Below are 22,116 nucleotides of genomic sequence, written 5' to 3'. Positions count from 1 at the left end.
CATTGCTAGGCTTGTCGCAGAATCCACACGGTACTTAGTAACCATTAGTAACTTCTTAGTTGATTACAAATTAGTAGTCATAGAAATATGAACAAATGAAAACTTAAACTGTACACATTCACCCTAATAAGCTAAAGGAGGCCTTTCAAAAAAAAAAATTCAGTATAGGTCACCTGAGAAGGTCTCTGGTAACATACCACTGACCCCCAACACACTAGATCTCCATTTCAGCTTTGGAAATCACTGTCTAGGCAGTACGCCCTCCTTCCCAGGGAGGGTTTTTATTTCCTAGCTCAGACAGACCAGAGATGTGCATTTGCATTCATGAAGCATTCATAGTTTCACTTGGAAAAGTTTTAACGTCCAGTGTAAATCTCCATGATACCACATTAAGTGAAAAAAGCCATGAGCATGGCAGTGTGTATAATACGCTATTGATGTAAAAAAAAAAAAGATTTTATATGTGTGTTAATGCTTTATATGTCCCGAGAATCTCTGGAAAGGAATATGCAGAACAGATCCAAACAGTTGCTTCTGGGGAAGGTTACTGGCTGCTCGGGGAGGGGAGGAGGCAGACTTGGGTTTTTTCCTAGATACCCATTCATCCTTTTTGAATTTGTACCATTTCTATATGAACTATTAAAAATATCAACGAATGTAAAAAATAATAAAAATACCAATGAATGTAGAAGAAAAAAGTCACAATAACAACAACAAAAACCCCAGTAAGCCCAAAGAGACTGGATTCTTGGTTTCTTTCTTTTTTCTTTTTCTTTTTTTTAAGAGGTAAATCCAATTTGATTTATTTATTGTTCTGATACTTTTCTCCACCTTCAAAAAACTGTTGTGTATTAAGCAGGAGATTCTAGAATCTAAAGGAAAACCTCTAGGTGAGGGGAGCTGACAGACCCAGGCCCTAGGCTTCTAGACTGAGGGAGAGACCGCCATCTTGAGACCGGTTCTTTAAAACCTTCCCAGTGTTCTGAGGTGTTTCTATTACCACATAAATGCAAAACACAAAAGGGTGTTAACAAGGTCCCTTGTACTTTGTACATTGGCAGCTTGAATATAAAGAAAAAAGGACAACAAAGGAGACAAAATTTGTACAGCAAAGCATGTTTAAATGAATGCATTCCTCTTATTTCGTCCCGCTTTCTGACTGCTCAAGGAGACAAAGCAATGGTTTATCTTGATTTGTTATCAGGAATTTAAATGAGCACAAACAGAAATATTATACTATTTAGTGTGTTCTAATGAAAAATGCAGTATTTTGTTAATCATGTAAAGAATTGTATTCTTTTACATAAATTGGCACCAGAGAATTTTTCTCTCTTAAAAGCTCCTTATGCTGAGTAATAAGTATTTCCTAGAGCAAAATATCCACAGAAGTATGTGGTGTATCTAGATTTTTATGGTTCTGAGTTATGGCAGGTAGACAGAGAGAGCAAGAAATGTTTCGAAGCTGGAAGGAAATGTTTTGGACAATATGGGAGGCCTAACTCGGGGCAGGGGTGGTGATGGAGACAGAGATCAAAATTAATTCCTCAAACTAGAGGTGGGCTTTGGGCAATGAGCTGAAAATAGTGACAAAACAGGCACAGACTTTGGGTGGGTATACAGGCTGGGGTCCATCTGGCATATTTAGGAAAATTCTATAATGAAAACATAACAGTAGAATGAGTTTTTATTTACCCCAAGGCCTTAGTCAAGTTAAGGGCAGATGTTAAGTACCATAAGCCCCATTCCTCTACGTGGGGGTATTCCCACCCTATGTCAAGTGTGCAAATGCTTCCCATGTTTCCTGTCCCTCTGGTCACTCCCACTTCAGCCCCTTTCCTATGCCTACAGAACGCAGCAGCCTGGGACAAGCAGAGTCCTGTATTTCAAAGTTAGGTTCACGGAGAGGGGACACAAGTAATAGCAAACCCACGAGGAAACCCACGCAAGGAGACGGCTCAGCTTGGGTCTAAATGACTTACATTTTTCCTCGCCTGAATTAGCCAGTAACTGCTATGTGGGCAGACTTAGCCAGAAATGGTCTAAATGATCAATTAGAAGGCAAAAAGGAGTTCCTTTCTTTAAAGTTCAAGGGTCCCTGTTGAAGAGCCCTACTTCCTAAGCCCTGCTCACATGGGCCTGCGCCCAGCTTTCTGTGGTGCCTGAGTATATTGTACATTTGCCTAACGATAATGAATTGAGTACTTATTTTGCAGGAAAATATAGGGCACTTCCATTACATGCAATCAAGCAAAAAGGCTGCAGAATGCACCACTCCATTAATTTTAAACAGAATTCTTCCCAAATGTCACCCTGAAACCCGAGTATGGGGTTATTACCAATCTGAAGGAATTAAGAGTAATTTTCATTTGTACAAAGTAGTTGAGGGACATGACTCCTGCCACACACACACACACAATTAATTGAGTTAAATTGGATTAGCCGATGCCAGTGTGAATCACTGAGCCCTGACCCAGCCTGCCTAGCAGTGAGATGGGGGAGGGAGGCGGGGGTTCCTCTGTCGTGGAGCACGCAGGTGCACATCCCCTCCCCCAACTGCAGGGTGTGCCGTGTACTGGGATGGGCCAGTTATTAACGAACACGTTCAAGGAAGAAAAACAAATGCCAGGCTCTGGCAAGTCACTGAACCTCTCTGAGCCTCAGTTTCCTTGTCTATCAAAGAGGATGATAATATTTGCTTCAGTGGGAATCATGAGTATGTCGGAGCACTTAGCATGGTGCCCAGCACGTCGTTTGCGACCATTAAATGGTAACTATGACCTTTATCTTCATCTTCTGAGGGGAGTCTCTTGTGCCTAAACTGGTTCCCAAATCACACTGAGGAAATCCAGACCAGGTCCCAGGATGGGGACAATGGCCAGTCAGTCCCCAGGGTCTGGGAGGTGTGAGTCAGCCCACTGAGTTACTGACCCTTTCCTTCCTAACTTCAGCCCTGCTGTCCCTGGGTGGGAGCTGGACTAATGGGAGAGCACAGAGCTGGACACGGGAACAAGCAGGCGAAGATGGCGGGGGAGGGGGCCGGCATGCCCCTCACTCCACGTTCCGGTACTTGGTGAAGAGGTTGTACAACACTCGAAGTGTGGATTTCAGGTCACAGTTGACAATGTCTGCGTAGAAAACAAAAACACACGTGCTTTGGTGGGGCCAAAGAGCCCACAGCAGGCATTCTTGTCCCTTTCTTCTATCACCCACCTTATGTGTCCAGCATGGTCCTGGGGTGCGTGTCCTGACCCCCACCCCCCCACCCAGGACATCATCTGGTGCTCCTGAAGAGCTCCCAGTCCTGCTGGGAGAGAAAAAGAGCCTCCCCACCAGCCAACCAGAGGCAGGTGGGTGGTGAGGGGCAGAGCTGCTGGGCACGGGGGTCTCGCCTCTCACTGAAATAAAGCAGACCCTGGAGCCTACAGGCTTTGTTCTGGAAACAACATGGCCAGATGAGGGGCCCCTGGCCTGCCTCCTGAGTCTCACTTGTGCCCTGGGGCTTCTCTGCCTTTAGCTTCTGTCTCAGAGCCAGCTCGGAGTGGTGGGGAGGAGCGGGGGTCCGGGGGCTAGAGTGGGGGGGTCAGGTGGGGAGTTATGACAGAGCTGCCTCTCCCTGAGGGAGGGAGGGTCCCCGAGGGCACAGGAGCCCACCTGGCAGTGAGTACTCAGTCAGTCGCTGTCAGGAAAAGACACCAGACTGCTCCTGGTGGAGGACAAGGCAACGCAGCTGGGTTTGAGGCTGGGAGTTTGTGTTTTCAGGAGAGTTCTGCCATGGGCTCCCCAGGTTTTATACAATCATTTCCTCCCTCCCTCCCTTCTATTTGCTGGTCACCTTCTTCTCTAGTTGCACCGCCCCCCCAATCCCCCTGCCAGCCCCTCTGCCCCTAGAAGGCCTCCTCCCTGGTCCTGTCTCCTCTGCACTCACTCCCTTGGAGACCTGGCCTTTGAAGAGCTGGAGGAGAGAGAACATAAAAAAAGAATCCTGCCTACTATTTAGGAGGGCATATTTAGGCAAAAATTAAGGAAAAGTGAAAGAGGAAAAAAGAAAAAAAAGTGAAAGCCCAGTGACTCTAGGAGCCAGGACAGCAGTTACGTTTAGGAAGAAGGCTGAGCATCACATAGCGGGAAGGAGCGCCTGGGAGCTCGGTGCTGGATACACAGTGGCTTCGGGGCTGATGCATCACAGACCCGTACGTCGATGTTTTATCTACCTTTCTGTATATGTGATGTGTTGCACAGTAAGAATGATTTTTTAAAAATCTAACTTTGCAGAAGTTCAGATGAAGTAAATGATGTAAATGAAAATAGTAAATGTGGGCGCCTGGGTGGCTCAGTGGGTTAAAGCCTCTGCCTTTGGCTCCGGTCATGATCCCAGGGTCCTGGGATCGAGCCCCACATCGGGCTCTCTGCTCAGCAGGGACCCTGCTTCCCCCTCTCTCTCTGCCTGCCTCTCTGTCTACTTGTGATCTCTCTATCAAATAAATAAATAAAAATCTTAAAAAGAAAAAAAAAAGAAAAGAAAATAGTAAATGCCCAGGGATTTGAAGCTGGGAAAGCTCCCGCTGAGCCACTGGGAAAGAAGGGACTGGGGAAGATGTCGGAAGTCTAATCACGCCCTGGTCCATAGGAATGGGGACTCTTGGAGATCAGGCAGAGCTGGAGGCTGTGGTTCTGACAGGCTGGGTTGTGGCTCCCAGGTTCAAGCCAGGCACGCTCGGGCCCCAGGGCCCAGGCTCTAAAAGATGGACACTGACTGGGCCACAAGCTGAGGCCCAGGGCCTAGGGTTCCTCCGACCGACCCCCCACAAGCCTCATTCCAGCTGAAACCTATCCTCTTCTACCCCAGCTGGGCTTGGACCCTGCTCCAAGTTCTCCGGCTGATGGACGTGTTCATGGCCTTCCTGGGACCACTTGGGAGGTCTGGAGCTCAGCTTCCTTTCCTACTCCCATGTCAGTTCAGGCGCAGTTATAATTTTTTCAGGCACATATCGAGCCTCCGTTGACATGAGACCCTATCTGGTGGCTCAGCTCTGCCACCTTGCCCTGCCCATCTAACGTACTCTCTGTTGGCAGGAGTCCTATGCCCTGTAGGCTGACTGCTACTTTTTCCTGACTGCTTGCTATTGAGTAGCTCTTAAATTCCACTCAAGTCAAATGTTGAGAAGTTCGGGAAGGAATTGCTAGAGAGCAGAGAGGGACAGAGCTGAGCTCAGCAAGGGAGTGGGCATGAATGGGAAGGTACGGTGGCACTGGGACCACGGCAACAGCGTCCTAACTGGGCTCCTCAAAGCCTCTTGCCATCTCCAATCCATGCGACCCACCATAGGTAGACTATTTAGTCTCTGGGTATGGTCGTTCAGGATGAACACTGGACAACGTTAGGGTGTATCATTCACATTTCCAGGGCATCATTACCACAGATCATAACCTAAATGGTGCCCTTAAAGTTGTACAGCTCACAACTTGTATGGCCCAATAATGATTTCACTTAAGGTCCAAAATCCTAAACAATGACTTTGCAAGGCATAATGTGAACTTTGCCCACCTTTCCAGTCTCACTTCTTGCCACACTCTCCCTCGTTCACTCTGCACAGGTCACATGGACTTCCTTTCACTCCTTCCCAATGGCTGCACTCCTCCAACTTCTTGGTCTCTATACACAGTGACTGCCTAGATTACCTCTTCCAGGTGGCTGACTTCCCATCTTTCCGCAGACCCTGGCTCAAAGAACCACCTCCTGAGGGAAGCCTTCCTGACACGTGGCCTGGGTGAGGGTACCCTGCTTTATGGTCTCAAAGTCCCCCTGCTCTTCCTTCTTGGCCCTCCAGTGCAAAATCGGGGATTTGGGTGCTCATTCGATTTGTCTGCCTCTTCCCTGGAAGGCATGGGACTTGACCCCAGACAGTCCTTGCTCTAGCACCTAGCCTAGTAACTGGCATGCACAGACCTCAAGAGTTATGACTAGCTAGATGAATAAATGATTGCCCTGTGTCGTGAGAGCCAAGGAAGAAAATTCTGGGAAGATGAGATAGCCAACAGGGCTACATGCTCCTAAGAGGGTCAGACTGGAAAGAATTCCCAGGGACATGGCTTCCACTGGTGGTGTGGGAGGGGGCACAGCCAGGTGCTGGGGGAGGCACAGTATTACCCAGATGAGGAATGGAGGCAGTGGGCCTGGGCACAAAGGAGGAACTTGGGGGCCTGATGGAGGACAGACAAGGATGGAGGCAGGAGGACTTGTTTTCCCCTTTTAAGGCCATGCGAGTTCTGAGGTTTCTGGAGAAGGAAGATGTCCAATATGATGGGGAGAATGTCTCAAACTGACCATTTAATTTTTTTTTTTATAAACATATAATGTATTTTTATCCCTAGGGGTACAGGTCTGTGAATCGCCAGGTTTACACTCTTCACAGCACTCACCAGAGCACATACCCTCCCCAATGTCCATAACCCCATCCCCCTCTCCTAAACCCCTCCCCCCAGCAACCCTCAGTTTGTTTTGTGAGATTAAGACTGAACATTTAATTTTAAGGCCCACTAAAGTTTGAGGCCCATCTTCATGATGGCTGTGTAACCCAGTTAAAGTCCTTTAACTTCTCTGCATCCATTACTTCACTGGTAAAATTAGGTTTTATGAAAAACATCTAGAACACATTAAGGGCTCCCTAAATGGTCATTCCCTTCCCCGTCTTTGCCTGTTAATAGAGCTGTTGTGCACAGCTGTGCAGTCTGTGTACTGCACAACTCTGGGGGTGGGGTGCCATTCACATAGAGTAGGCCCTAGGAAACCTGACTTCCTTCTTCCTACAGGCGATCGCCTTACTAAGAAAGCCAACTGTCACACAGTTCCAAGCAGGTCAGTAGATGGGCCATCTCAGCCAGGAGAGGGGGTCTGGATTCCTGGGAATGAACTGTGACTCCATGCTGTGTAAACAGAGCCTCCTGAAAGCCCTGGCCTAATAAGCTGTGTGATTAGTAACTCAGTCCTGCCTTGACGGCCTCTGCGTGCTGGACCAGGGCCCCTCTCTGGGAGCAGTCCGGACGGTGGAGCTCCGATTTAGAAGCAACCAGAACAGAGGCTGGCTGGCTCTCTGTGAGCAGGGGAGAGACAGATCAGACCCCAGGCTACTCCAGGAAGAAAACAGCCTCCAACCAAGGGGAAAACGCTCCATGTTTGCTCCTCTCTCTCCCGGTGGCATGAGTGCCTCTTCCTGTTCATTAGATGACCAACCAAAATGAGCTCATGGCTCTCTAGCTGATGCAGAAGTCAAGGAAGGGGAGGGCAACTCTTCACTGTGGAAACTCAGTTTCTACCCAGAAGGACAGGGCCCTCTACGGCCATGCCCTCCCTGGACCTGCTTGTGCCCGCAGTGTCCCTCATCCCAGTCTGGGGCAGTCGCTGAGCGCCTTTCTCTGAAGCTTCCCTGCTGGGTCCTCAGATCTCTTGAGCAAGGTGGGAAGACAGCTGGTGGCTCAGTGCCACCAGGTGGTGGGGGCTGGAATAAGTTGGGCAGTCACGGGCCTGCTCCTGGGGGAGAGTCTGGCCCCATCCCCCTCCCGATGGAGCTGGCCGATCCTGGACTCTGCCTGCTTACTCTGGTGATCCCTATTCCCCACTGGGCTAGGACCCATCCTCTGGAGATGGCTTGTATTGGTGTGGACCTGCTACTCTATCTGGGGATCTTGATATTTTCTATACATATTTAAAAAAAAAAAAAAAGAAAGAAAAGAAAGGAGACAAACATCCAGAAAAGCTCATGGAACATATATGGGCAGTTTTAAATGCTTGAAAGAGATCCCTGAGGTAACCGGCACCCATGGCAGAGGCACAATGCTGTCAGTACCCTTGAAATGCCCCCCTCTCTCCACATCCCGATCACAGACCTCTCGTACCCCGCAAAGATAACAACTATCTGGACTTCTTATTTTATTTTTAAAAGATTTTATTTATTTGACAGAGAAAAGAGAAAGAGCACAAGCAGAGGGAGCAGCAAGCAGAGGGAGAAGCAGGCTTCCCACGGAGCAGGGAGCCTGATGTGGGACTTGATCCCAGGACCCTGGAATCATGACCCGAGCCAAAAGCAGATGCTTAACCGACTGAGCCACCCCGGCGTCCCAACATAGGTAACTTTGAAGAGCAGATTTTAGTTTTGCCTGTTTTTATGCTTTGCATCAGCGGAATCGTGCTATGTATATACTTTTGTGATTTTCTTTTTCTTAAAGTTATGTTTATAGGACTTACCCATGTTGCGTGAGCTGTTCAGTTTTGTAAATAATTTTGAGGTGTCATTGGTTTTATTGAGATAGAACTATAATTATCCAGCCTTAATTATCTAGTTCTGCAGGAAAAGCGTTTCTCCATTTGTTGTGGTTTGCGGTCTTTTTCAGTGCCTTGAAGTGGTCATGTTGGATCCTTGTGTCCAGTTTTATATTCGCTCTTTTTGCAGAGAAGAATCACTGACATCCTCGTGCTGCAGTACCTAGAAGACCTTCCCCTGATTTCTTGGTTCATGTTTTGTCCTTGCTGGGTATTAATCCATGGTCCGACTATACCCCAGTGCATCTAGTGTGTTAGGACATGCAGTCCCATCTCAGCTACCATGATGGTCTTGGGCTAGTTTCCTGATATACGGACACACATACCTATGCATGCAGTTACTGCATCAGACGGTGTATTCGTCTCCTATTGCTGCTGTTAACGAATTATCATGGGTTTGTTGGCTTAAAACAACCCCAATCTGTTATTGTACAGTTCTAAAGGTCACAGGCTAAAGTGCGTGGCACTGGGATAAAAAATCAAGGCCTCCGCAGGGCTGCAATCTCTTCTGGAAACTTCAGGGAGCATCAATTCTCTTGCCTTTTCTAGCTGCTAGGAGCTAGCTTCTAGAAGCCTGTTCTTTGGCTTGTAACCCCTTCTGTCCCCAAAGCCAGCAATGGCTGTTTGAGTCTTTCTCGTACTGTATCACGCCGATGCTGAGTCTTGTGCTTCCTTTGTGATTATACCAGAACTTTCCAGAAGCTCCAAGATCCTCAACTTAATCACACCTGCAAAGTCCCTTTTGCCATGGAAGGTGACATATTATCAAATCCTGGGGATGAGGGTGTGAGCATTTTGGGGGCCATCCTTCTGCCTACCATAGAAGGTCATGCAAAACTTCAGCTGTTACAAATAAAGACAAACTAGTGCTTGAAATGGTTGTGTTTATTTTCACGCGAGCAGTTTCTGTGGATGCCCACCCTTGCTAAAACTTGAAATGCTCAGTTTCACATTTTTGCCACTGTCTGGTCTGCACGCTTGTCTCAGGGAATGGGGAAGAGAACTAAAACTGGAACTACTTTCCTTATTTCCAGTCACTAACCAACGCCTTCCCCAAATGAATTGATTCCTTGGAACTCAGCTTCTTATCACCTGCCTGGAATTTTCAGCATTGTTTGAAGTCTGGCTCCAACTTTTCAACTCTTTAAATTGTAGATATTCCATCAGCCTGCTGGCTGACCGACAGCTGTCATTCCTAGCGAGTACTAGATTCCTTCTGTGTCCCTACTTGGCTCTAATGCTAGAGAACCATATCCAGCAAGGAATCCGCTTGCATAATAATGGGGCAGGTGTGTGCACTGGAAGACAGGTGGTGTGATGTCCTAAATAAAAAGCCACCAGCTTTATGCAGGGATTTCCACTGTGTCCTTGGCTGTGATCCTTGTGCTAACACTTGGGCTACTAAAAGTTGATGAAGGCTGGGCAGCAGAAGTCATCTGGGATGCACACCTAGTTCCCAGGAGATTTCAAGGTTCAATGGAACTTTGAATGTCAAACAGCACAGCAGAGAATGCATTTCCCTGAGCTTAAAACCTTTGGCATAAAAAATGCCTCCACCATAGCTGATGTGATTTCAGAGACGCCCTCAAAGAATCCCCCATGTGGGCACCTTTTGTAAAGTCTGCAGCATTTACTCTTGAATCTCACTTTCCAGGTAGAGGGGCAGAAACAGAGGGGATGCTGGGGTAGAGACCTCTTCCAAAGAACAATTTCACAACATGCCGGTTCAATTCTTTACGCACTGGAAATTTTCAGCATGGGCACGATGCCCAGTGTAACAACAAATAAAACAGATGTGTTTTTCCATTGCCATGGGTCAGGAAGTCTCATATTAAGCAGTTCAGTCTGTAATTGTACAAGAAATGTCCTCTAAATGCAGAAATATCCCTATAGGTTAATTGATACTGGGAAAACTAACTGTTCCGAGGGAAATGAACGCTCGACAATGGACGTATGGGGGTGGGTGGGGGAGTCCTGTTGATCCGTGACCAGGAAGTTTCCTATTAAGCGGCTCAAGAACACGGAAACAGAAATGCTGGCCAGAGCTCTCCCGCCGTCTCTCTCACTCTGAAGCCGGGTGTTCGTCATCTGACTGCGGGGCTCAGAGTCCATTCCTAATGGCATCATGATGGCCAGAGGGACCTTGGCCCCAGAGGGCTGCTAGAAGGACACCTACCTTGCTAGAGGCCCTCGGCAGTGACCAGGCACTTAGAACAGGTGACACTAAGTGAGAAGAACGGATTGACTTTTGTTGGCTAGAGCCGAGTTTGCGAGGTCTGTGACGAGGCATGACATGGGGACGCAGCCCGTGTCTTCACAGTCCACTTCTCTCCTCTGGTTTCCTGCTTTCCTCTCTGGCTTCAAGTAAAGGCATTCCCACAAGATACTGTCTTGAACCTTTTTCTTTTCTCTGCATGCTTTCCTGCTGTTGAGCTTCCACTAAGCGGAAGACTTCCAATTATATAACCGCAGCCCTGATCTTTTCCCCAAACTCCAGTTCTGCTTGGTTGATGCTTCAGCTTCCTAGAGCTCACATCCTAATGTCCCCTACCAAGCTTGCTTTTCTTCTAGGGCTCCCCAATGCTGCCGATGGTGCCCCACAGCTAAACATCTGTTTTTCACACTGCCTTCCAAAGGATCTCCCTGGAACAGAGTTCTGATCACATCACCTGCCTCCTTAAGAACCTTCCATGTTGGGCGCCTGGGTGGCTCAGTCGTTTAAGCATCTGCCTCTAGCTCAGGTCATGATCCCAGAGTCCTGGGATCAAGGCCCATATTGGGCTCCCTGCTCAGCAGGGAGCCTGCTTCTCTCTCTCCTCCGCCCCCTCCCCCTCCCCCACTCACGCTTTCTTGCTCTCTTTCGTTCTCTCAAATAAATAAATAAATAACATCTTAAAAAAAAAAAAGAAGAAGCTCCCATGTCTCCCACTGCCTACAGAATAAAGTCCAAACCTTCTGCCTTGGCATCAAGTCCCTCTAGGACCTAACCCAGCTTGCTTCATCTTCACCAACCATTACTCAATTCTACTCTTACTGTTCCAGCCCAGTAGGTAGCTGCTTACATTCGTTATCAGGTGCCAGGTGCTCTGCGTCAGACACCATCACGCTGAACCCTGCTAGGTGCAAGTCTCTCGGAGCTCCATTTTTATGGACATGAAAAGTGGGCTCAGAGATGGTAGGTGAGTTGCCCAAGGCCACACAGCTGGCATGCTCTGCTCTTTCACAGACAGAGCCCCTCCCCCTACCCCAGGCAGGACTTGGGCTCACACTGTCCCCCCATCTGGGATGCTGGCTCCTTTCTCCTGTTCTCCAAATACAAAAGCCCTGTCTGATCTTCCCGGATTATCCCCGCTGCCACCGTCTCCCTCAAACCGTCCTCTGCCCAGACTGAAGTGATGTCCCCTCCTCCATTCTCTCGCTCTCTTAGTGGTATGTCTTTCAATAGCAGTTGTCACCACTGTCATTGTGTTGTGGTTACTGGGGGCATCTTTTCCCTCCCCTGAGGGCGGCAAGTGGCTTGAGGTCAGGAACAGCCTACCGCTCTGGGCATAGCGCCGTCGATGGGGTTCTGCGCCCCTCGACAGAGCCTGCCTCCCTGGATGTGGAGGCATGGGGGGAGGACTGAGTGCGGCAATGGAGAGGGAACACACCCCATCCCTACTTGTCCACTTTCCTTTAAACAGCTAGGAAAGTGCAAGCAAAAGGACCCATGGATGGAAAACAGAAAATTATCTGCAATACAGTGTTGACTCACCAGCACTGATAAAATGGAATATTTCAGTCAGTAAGTCAATAATCATCCGTACCAAGAAGATTCCCAGGAGAGATGAGCCTCCATATGTACAGACGCACACAGCTCCAGTGTGAGCATGGGAGGGCTGCTCGAGCAGGCTGCTCCTTCTGCATTTTTATTCTGTCTTAGATTTGCAGTCCGAACCCAGTCAATCGGGCCTCCTCTCTGGGTGGAGTTGGAGTGAGTCAAGAACAGGGGAGGCAATTCTGCTGCGAGCAGAGGACTCTGGTATCTGCCTCTGCCTGGCCAGGATATAGCTGTGAGACAGGTCAGCACCCCATCCAGGGACAGAAGAACCTGGAAACTAGCCACAGGGCAGTTCTGGTGGCCCCTCTGCTCAGGCCTTCCTTTGTAGTCCCATGCGTGGGATCTTTATTTGTGGTTCACAAAGGATCTCCAGGACTGAGCAGCTACGCCCTATCCCACCTCCCCCGACACATGGCAAAGAAGACTTCAGAGAAGAACCCGTTTCCCTGATGTCAAATATGAGGCTTCTCCAGTGCCCTGAACACTCATGTGCAGGGACAGGGTCTCTCAGTCCTGTCACCAATGCAGGGAAGAGCTAAGTACCTTCTGGCCGTGGCTTTGGCTTTTCCAATCCTCCGTCTTGCATGAGCTCAAAGGCAAAGGAGACGTTCAAGACCTGGAAAGAGAAATGCGGTGTCTATGTCATTGTGCCCGGATTTCCTGGACTGTTGGGAGCTCCAGGCTCCTGACCCTGGGAAGCAAAGGAGCCAGAAGTATAGCCATAAGGCAGAGGCCAGGTAGAAATGGGGCCCTAATGTGAAGGAGAAACGAAGCTACCAAGATGGGCAGGCTGTGTGGAGTGCAGGCTGGCCAGTCCCAGCTGGCTGTTGGGGAAACGTTCCTGGACAAGTTCAAGCTCTCCTACCTGTCCTAATGTGTTCCCGTGTCAATGGCCAGGACTTTGAACTTAGGGATATGAGTGTGAAAGGATCAGATGGCAAGACATGTTCAAGAGGCAGAGAGTGGTTTCTGCTTTGGACCAAACGTCCTCTATCTAGCAGGCAGGTGGGGCAGCCCTTGGGGGCATCAGAACCAGGCTGACCATGAGCCTCAGGTCTGGCCAGCCTCACGGCCACCATTCCTGTTCTGTCTGGGGGGAGATGAGGCTGGGCTGTGCACTCGGCAGGGGCGTACGGCTAGGGGACCAGGGCCAGACCACAAAGGGAAGGGAGAGCTGTTCACAATGCTCAGGGATCTGCAAAAAGCTCCTTCCCAGCTCAGCTGTTCATCAGAATGGGCCCCACATCCCACTGCTGAAGACTCTGGGCAGATGTGAAGCCTCAGCCTTTTCCCCCACATGGCCCCAGCAGGGGTGCGAGTGGGTAAGTTGGTGGGACACACGAGCTGGGGACCTCCCTTAATGTCCCCTCCCCTTACCTTCTGCTCAAAGCTGTCCGGGGTCAGGAAGAAGCTGTGCAGGGGCACAAAGTAGCCCTCCAGGAGCCCCATGAGCAGCACCAGGTACACCCCATCTGCAAACTGCAGGGAGAAGACCAGGTGAAGGCACTGAGGCCCAGAGCCCCCCGGCAAGCCCCATCCTGGGGGCTGGTCAGTCGCCATGTCAGTGCCCCGAAGGCCACGTCCCCAGGCAGGCTGCTGGCCAGGGCTGAGGGGCAGTGGCCTGCGTGGTCCACTTTGCAGCAGACCCGCCCCACGTCTGGCTGGTCCCACACGGGAGCCAATGCCCACAGTCCTGGTTTCAGCGACCCAGCATGTATCGAGCACGGACCATGCACCCAGCCCTGATCTGGGACTGGCACTACAGAGAGAGGTCAGGTGTGGCCCCTGTCCTTGAGGAGCTCCAGTCGAGTGGGGAGGCGATGGGGAGGAGAGGCAGCAGCTGCTGTGATGGACGGAAGCACGCTGGCCTGTGTGACAGTGACAGAGGTCCTTCACCCCCCACTGAAGGTGACAAGGAAGGCTTCTGGAGGTGGCTGTGCCTGAAGGGAGAGCTGAGGGATGAGTAGGAGTAGTTGGGGAAGTTGCGGGGGCGGGGGGCGGAGGGAGGCCGGAAAGGGGGTCCAAGGGCCACGGCAGGGTGACTTCTCTTTGTCAGTAGGTCAAGATGTCTAGTGTCCTAGAGGCCTGACCAATCTCCTGTCTCGCCTCGTTCTTGATTACTGTTCGAGAGGCAGCAGGGTGTAGCTGTTGCAAACATGGGCTCTGGAGCCAGGCCTCCGGCTGTCCTACTTACTAGCTGTGTGACTTGAGAAAGTCATGTAACTTCTCTGTGCCTCGTGTTTCTCATCTGTGAAGTGGGGACGATGACAGGGATAGTACTTACTTTGTAAGATTATTGGGAGGATAAACCAATTAATATTTGTAGAGTGCTAGAACCCTGGCATGTACCCAACACTTCCTAAATCTCAACTATTGCTATTACTCTCTGGGAAGACAGCAAAGCGATCAGGATCAACTCCCTGGCTCTTGTTGGCAAAACATGACTGTGTGCTGAGGGCCACAGCGAGAGGCTGAGGGCCTGGTCCGTTCCATCAAGGGCAGTTGGGAACCAGGTCTGAGGGACAGAAGACTCCTGTTTGCTAAGTGGGAGGTACAGGTCTTCTGCTGACAGGGCGGCAAGGAAATGTGCACTGGGCAATTGGGGTGGGCTTTGTGGAGGCAGTGGGGGCCTGGGCGATGGGGGACATCTGGGATGAGTAGGTATTGCTGCAGGTGGGGGATGGCCTGAACAAAGATCTAGAGATCAGCTGCATACTTGAAATTAGAGAATCTTTTAAAGGAGGCGGGCCCCCGGAACCTTTGTGAACATCCCAGTTGGTAAAGAGATCTTAAGAAGTCAGAGTTCTTGGAATCATCTCAAGGAACTTAAAACTAGACAGAATTGCCTGGAACGTGGGTTGGACCCTCTGTCTGAACTTTGCTGGGTGATCTGGTGGTGGGTCTGTGACTCAGCCTTCATGATGGGCATATTGCCTGGCTTTGAACTTGACCTGGGAGCAGCTTCCTCCCTGCATCCATCCAGCTGGCCTTCAATTTCAAAGGGCAGGGCCCAAACATGACTCATCCCAGGCCATACCAGGGCAGACAGTGGAAGAGCAGACCCCAGCATCTGTGTCAGAATCAGGGCCCTCCCCTGAAACAAGTTAACCTCTTTCTTTGGGCCTCTCTTTGGGCCTCTTTTTGGTGGTGGCTGGAATGGACTGAAAATAAAAGAATCCAATCTGTCTACTCAGGGGAGGACACTGGGTTAGGGTCAGGGCCACTCAGAACTCTGAGTGCCACTGACTGAGACCTTTCCCATCCCTGACTGCTGGTTCTGATGACTTGGTGGTTGAACCTGCAGACAGACCCAAGCATGCCTGGTAGAGGCTCCCTTTCCCAAAACTCCTTACCCATGAAAACCAAAGTAGGAATTCCGGAACTCATGCTAGCCCTCTCGAGGGAGCATCACTTTTCTAGAAGGTTCCCTGTCTTCCAAAAGAGTAGATAAAGCTCACTTTATTGAATACAGATGCCATACAGCCAGGGAGAGCTCAGTGACAGACCTGGGAATTGCCTTAAACATAACAGGAGGTGCCCACGTCCTCAAAAGAAAACCATACTTCAGAAGTTCATCACAGATGAAAGGGGGTTGGGAAACACAGTGCATTATACAGTCTTAGAGTATCTCCTGATAATGATTCATTATAAGGGCAGGGAAAGCTTTACAGTGGAGAAATTTGGTAGAGACTAACCAAGTGACCAAAGTTACTATCACCAGTAATGGGCCTAAAGGACATAGTGCCTCAGAAGAGCACAGTGTTACCAGGGTTGGAAGCGTTAACTGAAAATGCAGAGCCTGAGTCTAATAATGAGGGGAAAAAAATTGAGAGATGGTCTATGTATGATCTAATGGCCTGCACTCTTCAAAAATGTCCACGTCACACCAAAAAACAAAAACAAAACAAACAAACAAAAAAACAAATCCCAAACTATATTAAAAAGAGACTAAATAGATGGCCATTGACAGCAGCCCAAGAATATCAATATCTTTGACTCTCATGATATTGTCAAAAGCAGTCAAATATCCGCAACTTCACGTGGTTCGATGTAAATAGATTAACATCTTGCCGTTACAGTTGCTTGAATCGGATAATTGCAATGTGATTATTTAAGAGGATATTTGTTCTTAGAGACATCTGCTGAAGTATTTAGGGGTAGAGGCAGAGAACTAAACCCTGAATGTGGCCAGATGTGGACAACTGGTGTACATAGGTGAAGAGTATGCAGATATTCACGAGAATATCCTTGCAACTTTTCAAAAGAAAAATTAGAAAAAAAAAATCAGCATTCCATGCAGTTCACCCCTCTGAGTGGAACAGGATGCCCCTCCCTTAGGGGAAGGCTTCAGGATCAGTATGGAAAGCCATCCCGGCTGGCTGTGCAGGGGTAGGGCACTCAGAACAGGGCTGTCACCCACCTGGGTTTCCAGTTCTGTGACCTCCAGGTTCAGTTTATTCAGGTGCTTGTTCACAAAAGTGATGAGTGTCTAAAAGAGAAGCACATGCCGGTAATGAAGATGGAGACTCCTGCCAGGGTCAGACCCTGGAGGCCACCTCTGCGATTCTACCCTAAGGACAAGGACCAGTGTGATCACACAGGACAAGACCTAGCTGGGGGTGCCAGCCAGGGATCACTGCTGCTCTGCGTGAGAACGAGCAGCCTATGAGGCTCTTCTGCCAAGGTCCTCAAGTTCACAGGAAAGGACAGCCCCCCCGTGTTTGTGGTCCCATGCGCTATGTGATTCAAATAGCCAGTTTCAGGGCTGTGAAAGGGGCAGAAAATCCTGAGGGCAGAATGACAGGTGCAGTGTCCTAGCCCAGGCTGGGGAGGGGGGCCAGAGAAGAAACCACCTCCCTGGGTCCCTCCTTCCAGACCTTCCTGGTGGCAAGTGCCTGTGCCCTGGGGGGTACAGAGGTCTGAGGGAAGAGGCCTGGTTGGCTAAGAGTTCCGTGTGGATGGGAAGGCAGGGTGCTCGTCATCTCAGAACCCCCCAGGAGACTCTATCCTCCTGAGGGGAGAAAGGAGTGGATAAGGGATCCAGCGGGAACGAGAACATAAAGCGTACCTCACTTACTCGGGGTGGGGAAGCCTGGAGTGTGCAGAGAGCTGGCGAGGACACCAGGGTTGGGCAGCCGGCAAGCTACGGGCGTGGGCTCTAACGTCTGGCTGCCGCCCCCCGCCCCCCCAGGCACCTCCTGCTCACCTTTTTCACTACATTGAGTTTGTCTGGTGCGTGGTCAAACAAGGTGTCAAAGGCGTCACGTTCTGGAAAAACAGGAAAAGGTAGAGTGGAGCCAAGACCTGCCTCCTGGTGGGGAAGCCCAGCCAAGACGGCTGGGTGTCAGCGACAGGCAGGAATTCTTTGGTGCGGGACCCAGGGCCGGAACTCTGGGAGCTGGGCTGGGGGCAGACATTCTGGCTTGATTCATAGCATAGGGACTTTCTCTGTGTCCACTTTCTACATCAACCCTCTCTTGGGCTGGGGTTGGGGGGCTCTGTCAGGCCGTTTGAATTGTGACTGGTCATGTCTCTTCACTATTTATATCCGTTACATCATGATTCAGTCACAGGCCTCAAGAATTTCTGAAGCTTTTTGGAGGCAGAATGTCTCCAAACATCAAACCACATCACCCCCTAATTTTCAAAACCAGGATGGCCACGGCAGGCCTTGTGGTGGAGTGCACAGATGGTTGGCACGGGAGCCCCGGGGGCCCGGGATGGAAGGTGCGCTCCTGTTCTCGAGGGAGTCCATCATTTCAGACCTTGTACCTCAGTTTCTTCATCTGTAAAATGGCATTTGAAAACAAAACCTCCCCCAGGAGTGTGATGAGGATGAAAGACAAGAACGTGTGTGCGTGTGTTCTGGAAACTTGGAAGTGTCTGCTGATCTGAGTTTATTAGAGTATTTCAAACATCATCCACCGTAAATGTGGAATTGTCGAAAGCAGCAAAGCCGTGCCACCTGCCCCTTCCTCCCATTGCTGGAGCCCTCAGGCTCTCGGAATGCAGAGTGGAAACAGTGGGTAGGACTGGAGGCAGGGAATGAGAAGAATGTCCAGGAGGGACCTGGGGCTGGGAAGCTTCGCGGTCCTGGGGCCTGCCTTTTCCTGCTCTTGCACCGATGAGTAAATCTGGGACTGCCAGAGGGCTGACTGAGGCCTCGAGCATTCACAGACCATATAAACAAACGCGGAGTTCTGGGAAACAGGAGCAGTATGACGTGTAATGAGGAAAGAGGGACAAGACGGCTTCTAGAAAGTCCAGACTGAGGGGGAGAGTGGACTGTCCCGAGTGTGTACGTCTGCCTCTTTACTTCCACAACACACTTGGAACACAACTGCCCCACCGATGCCAGGGCCCGTCCCGAGCCCAACAATGCCAGTGGTCTGGTGACTGACAAGAGGGCTGTGCTGCTGTGGCCAGGTTTCCTCTTCCCACCAGTGAGCTGACCCTCCCTACTAAGCCGCCCTGTCACCAGGCTGATGCAGACACACATGCAGGAAGCAGGCCAAGTGCCTGTTTTTCCCAGCTGCTCCAGAATTAACGAGACCCCCGTGGCAGCCACCAGCACCAGAGGGTAATCCTATGCAACTCACCATGCCTTCCAGAGAGCGCCCTGCAGGAAAAGGAGAAAGAAAACAGTATGAGTCTTCTGTCTCTGCCCTTCACTGAAGAGCCCACAAAGCTTCCTTCCTTGGCATTTTATTCTGCACTAAGTCTCTAATTGTCGGTTGCCTTTATCTAATGTCCACCTGTTTCTTCCCTCTGTTCCAGATATGTTGGTGCTCGCACAAAGCCTGGTATAAATGACACTTGCACAACTATTTCTTTCCCCCTAAAATCCCACTGTTGCTTAACAGCTGAGAAGGAATATCAGACCTGGGGTTGCAACATTCCCAACTACTGCACTGCCCGAGCTGCTGTAGGCATCTGCCCGGGGACATCGCTTTTGTCTTTTTCCTGGTCATTCTGTGATTCCCACCAAAACTGCACCTGCCATTGACTCCAAATCAGTCTCTCGAAGAGGGCAGGGATTGGAACCTTACTCATCCCGGCAAAGCGGCAAAGTGCTAACAGCACAAGCATTACAACAGACTACTTAGGTTTAAATCCCACAGAGCCACTTGCTTGCTGTAGGACCTCGGGCAAGCTACAGAACCTCTCTGGGCACCAGCTCTCTTAGCTCTAAAACAAGGATGATAATGAGAAACACCTCAGCCAGATGTTGTGAGCATTACACGAGTTAATCCATAGAAAGACTCTACGGTAATTCTCAGTATATAGTGAGGGTTCAATACATTTTTTTCTCTGTATGTTTTTGGTTCTTATCATATTGGTTTATTCCAACTGTGCATCTATCCCCTACTAAATGATGACTTAGGGGTAGTGTACTGAAAAGAATAACGAACTTGGAGTTCACTGTTGGATAGACCAAGGACAACTGCTTCTCCACCTTTGGGATGTGGGGTCTTAGGAGGTATAGGCATTGCTTTGTGTATTTATTAGGAATATCAATAGATATAAAAGTGCTTTATAAACTGTTGTTTATGTTGTTGACTTCCACCATGATGTCATGTGGCAAGATGGCGGAGGGAGACCACAGGAAGCATGGCAGGCAGCTGACGGATTACTCTACAAACCCAAACCTCATGTCCCCTGGTTCAGGAGCTTCTCCAGAATGCGAAAGAGGAGGTGTAGACAAGCCCAGCAAAGGGTGAAGGGTGTGTGTGTGGGGGCAGGTCTGAGCCAGAGGACATGAAGGACATGTCACAGGACCCAGGCTAGGGGAGCAGTGTGCCTTGTGGATCAGCCGCCCTCTTGACTTCCAAGAAGAGCCCCCAGAGAGATGTGGAGGCTGCCCGACAGGCTCTCCATGGGCCATGAACTGGGCACCTTGGGAAGGGCCACTGCCCATCTCTGCCCTCCCCTGGTCCTGTTGAAGCCACAAGCACAGTGTGGTTCAGACAGGCAGCACCAGGGCCCTTCCTCAGCCACCACTGGGGAAGCAAGCTGCCTAGAGACTGGGCAAGGCTTGGAAGGCAGAGGTCAGCTGCGGCAGAAGAGCCCCGCTCTCACCACAGCGAATCCTTACCACCTCTCTGGTTAGGCAAACGCTCCCCACTTCAGAGACACAGAAACCAAGGTCCAAGCAAGTGGCAGAGTCTGGATTTGAACTCAAGTCAGGCTGGCTTAGAGGTCCCTGCTCTTTCCATTTATTTCACTCTTGTTCAAGGGAACATAGAGGAAACTTGGGGCAGCAGGGAATGCTGAAAATGGCCTTTGCCTGTGGCTCAGGCCTGCCCCACGATCTTGAGAACCCCTTCCCGCGGCATCCTGCTTTTTCTACCTCAGAACAGACTTCGCTCCCCCCCCCCCCCAACCTCTTCCATATTCTGAGATTCCAACTGCTTAACGGAAATGAAAAAACACAAAACACCAAGCTACCACCCTGAGGTAGAAAAGGCCTTTCTGGGTCATGGCACGTGACCAAATACATCAGAGGCAGAAAAGGAAGGAAAAACGTCCCTTTGAAGCTTCACGGTTTAAATTCGACCCCACGTTTATGGCATGATGATTCCATGCCAGTTGGCTTTTTCGGGGGCACACTTTTTTCCCGGAGTGCCACAAAATTAGAATTTTTCAATCACAGCTAATTCCCTCTCCCCGCGTCCCCACCCAAGTTTGTATCTTAAGCATTGAGAGGCATGTTTTGAATGCACGGAAAAGGCTAAACTATAATCATTGGCTGAAGTCTAATCCCTCCTGCGATCCCAATAAATGAAAACTAAATATCAGCAAATGGATGAATTTCGGAGAAACATCTGTGTTCCATTAGAGGATCGCTGGCAACAATGGTGTTGACATACTCTGTGTTACCAGTTATTTCCTCTTGGATTTGCCGAGACTGGAGGATTCCTTCTCGTTTCTGAAATGGGGGGGTGGGGGGGCGGGGTGGGGAGAAAGAGAGAAAAATATGCTTTAGAAAAATACCAAAAAAAAAAAAAAACTGATTAGCATTCCTGATACTGAGACAGTTACTGGTGTTTAAGAAATGAAACCCAGAGAGGAGATAGTGCCAGAAGCAAAACGAGGCCCCTGATTTCCTGGGACTGGACCATACCATTCATGCTTAGGCGCCATTAGTGTTTATTCCAAACAAGTTGGCTGTTTCTTGGACGGTGAATCTTTTTCTTTCTTTATTGGAAGACATTTTGCTGGAAGCAAACTGTTTGCCTCCTGGAGTCCTCCGCAGTAAACCGAATGGAAATGAAGGCCAGGGTGTGTCTGCCCTCCAGCTGGGGCCGCAGAGGGAAGCGAAGAAACACATTAAGCAGCAGCCGGGCTGGGGGGAGAGGGCGGAGGCCAACTGGGAGAATTTAAACAGAGGGAGAGTTTTCGGTTTTGTTTTTGTTTTTAATGGATAAATAGGGGGGCTTTTCTGGGAGCTGTACAGCCCTCAGGTAACTCGCATTTTCTCTGAGAAAAAGGTAATAAGCACTCTGGAGGCCCTCAGCTCCCACCCACCCACTCATCGGCTCATCCGTCTGTCTGTCCATCTGTCATTTGTCCACCTCCATCTCTTCTTTTTTCCTTCCTTCCTTTCCTTTCCTTCCTTCCTTCCTCTCTCTCTCTTTCTTTCTTTCATGAGTCAGTGTCTTTCCTGTACAAGAGTCTATGTTGGGACTGAGAGCACATACTGTGGCACGTCTGACCTCACTTCTGACCTTGAGGAATTTAGAGTAAAACAGGATAGATGAAACAGGTATGTGAGAAAGATCTCCAAGAAAGCATCTGTGTTTATGCCTGATGGTGCAGCTCCATTATTCTAGCAGGATCCCCCCTTCACTCTCAAAAGCGTCGCGCGTCAGTTACACAGTAGTCCCAGGCAGACAGGAAGGGCTGAATGCGGGGCAGGAGCAGGCACTTTCAGTGGGGACGGTCAGGGACCCCTTGCAAGGGGAGGGCATCCTTGAGC

General features: G+C 49.8%; 1 protein-coding gene across 2 annotated transcripts in view; it reads right to left on the bottom strand.

Moving 5' to 3' along the window:
- Positions 1-1,100: 1,100 nt before the first annotated feature.
- PARVA (parvin alpha) overlaps positions 1,101-22,116 on the bottom strand; it is a 171,911-nt gene continuing 150,895 nt past the window's right edge. For both annotated transcript variants that reach the window (XM_032360261.1, XM_032360262.1), the window contains exons 7-13: positions 21,008-21,066; positions 18,737-18,756; positions 17,344-17,405; positions 16,558-16,626; positions 13,515-13,616; positions 12,681-12,753; positions 1,101-3,125 (exon numbers count right to left, since the gene is read on the bottom strand). In XM_032360261.1, coding sequence (XP_032216152.1) covers positions 3,049-3,125; positions 12,681-12,753; positions 13,515-13,616; positions 16,558-16,626; positions 17,344-17,405; positions 18,737-18,756; positions 21,008-21,066 — 462 coding nt within the window. In that variant the 3' untranslated portion in view covers positions 1,101-3,048. The remainder of the gene's footprint in view (positions 3,126-12,680; positions 12,754-13,514; positions 13,617-16,557; positions 16,627-17,343; positions 17,406-18,736; positions 18,757-21,007; positions 21,067-22,116) is intronic.

The sequence above is a fragment of the Mustela erminea genome, chromosome 9 (assembly GCF_009829155.1).
Source record: "Mustela erminea isolate mMusErm1 chromosome 9, mMusErm1.Pri, whole genome shotgun sequence".
Lineage (NCBI taxonomy): Eukaryota > Metazoa > Chordata > Mammalia > Carnivora > Mustelidae > Mustela > Mustela erminea.
The sequence above is the reverse complement of the archived record's forward strand: the minus strand, read 5'-3'. Positions and strand labels throughout refer to the sequence as shown.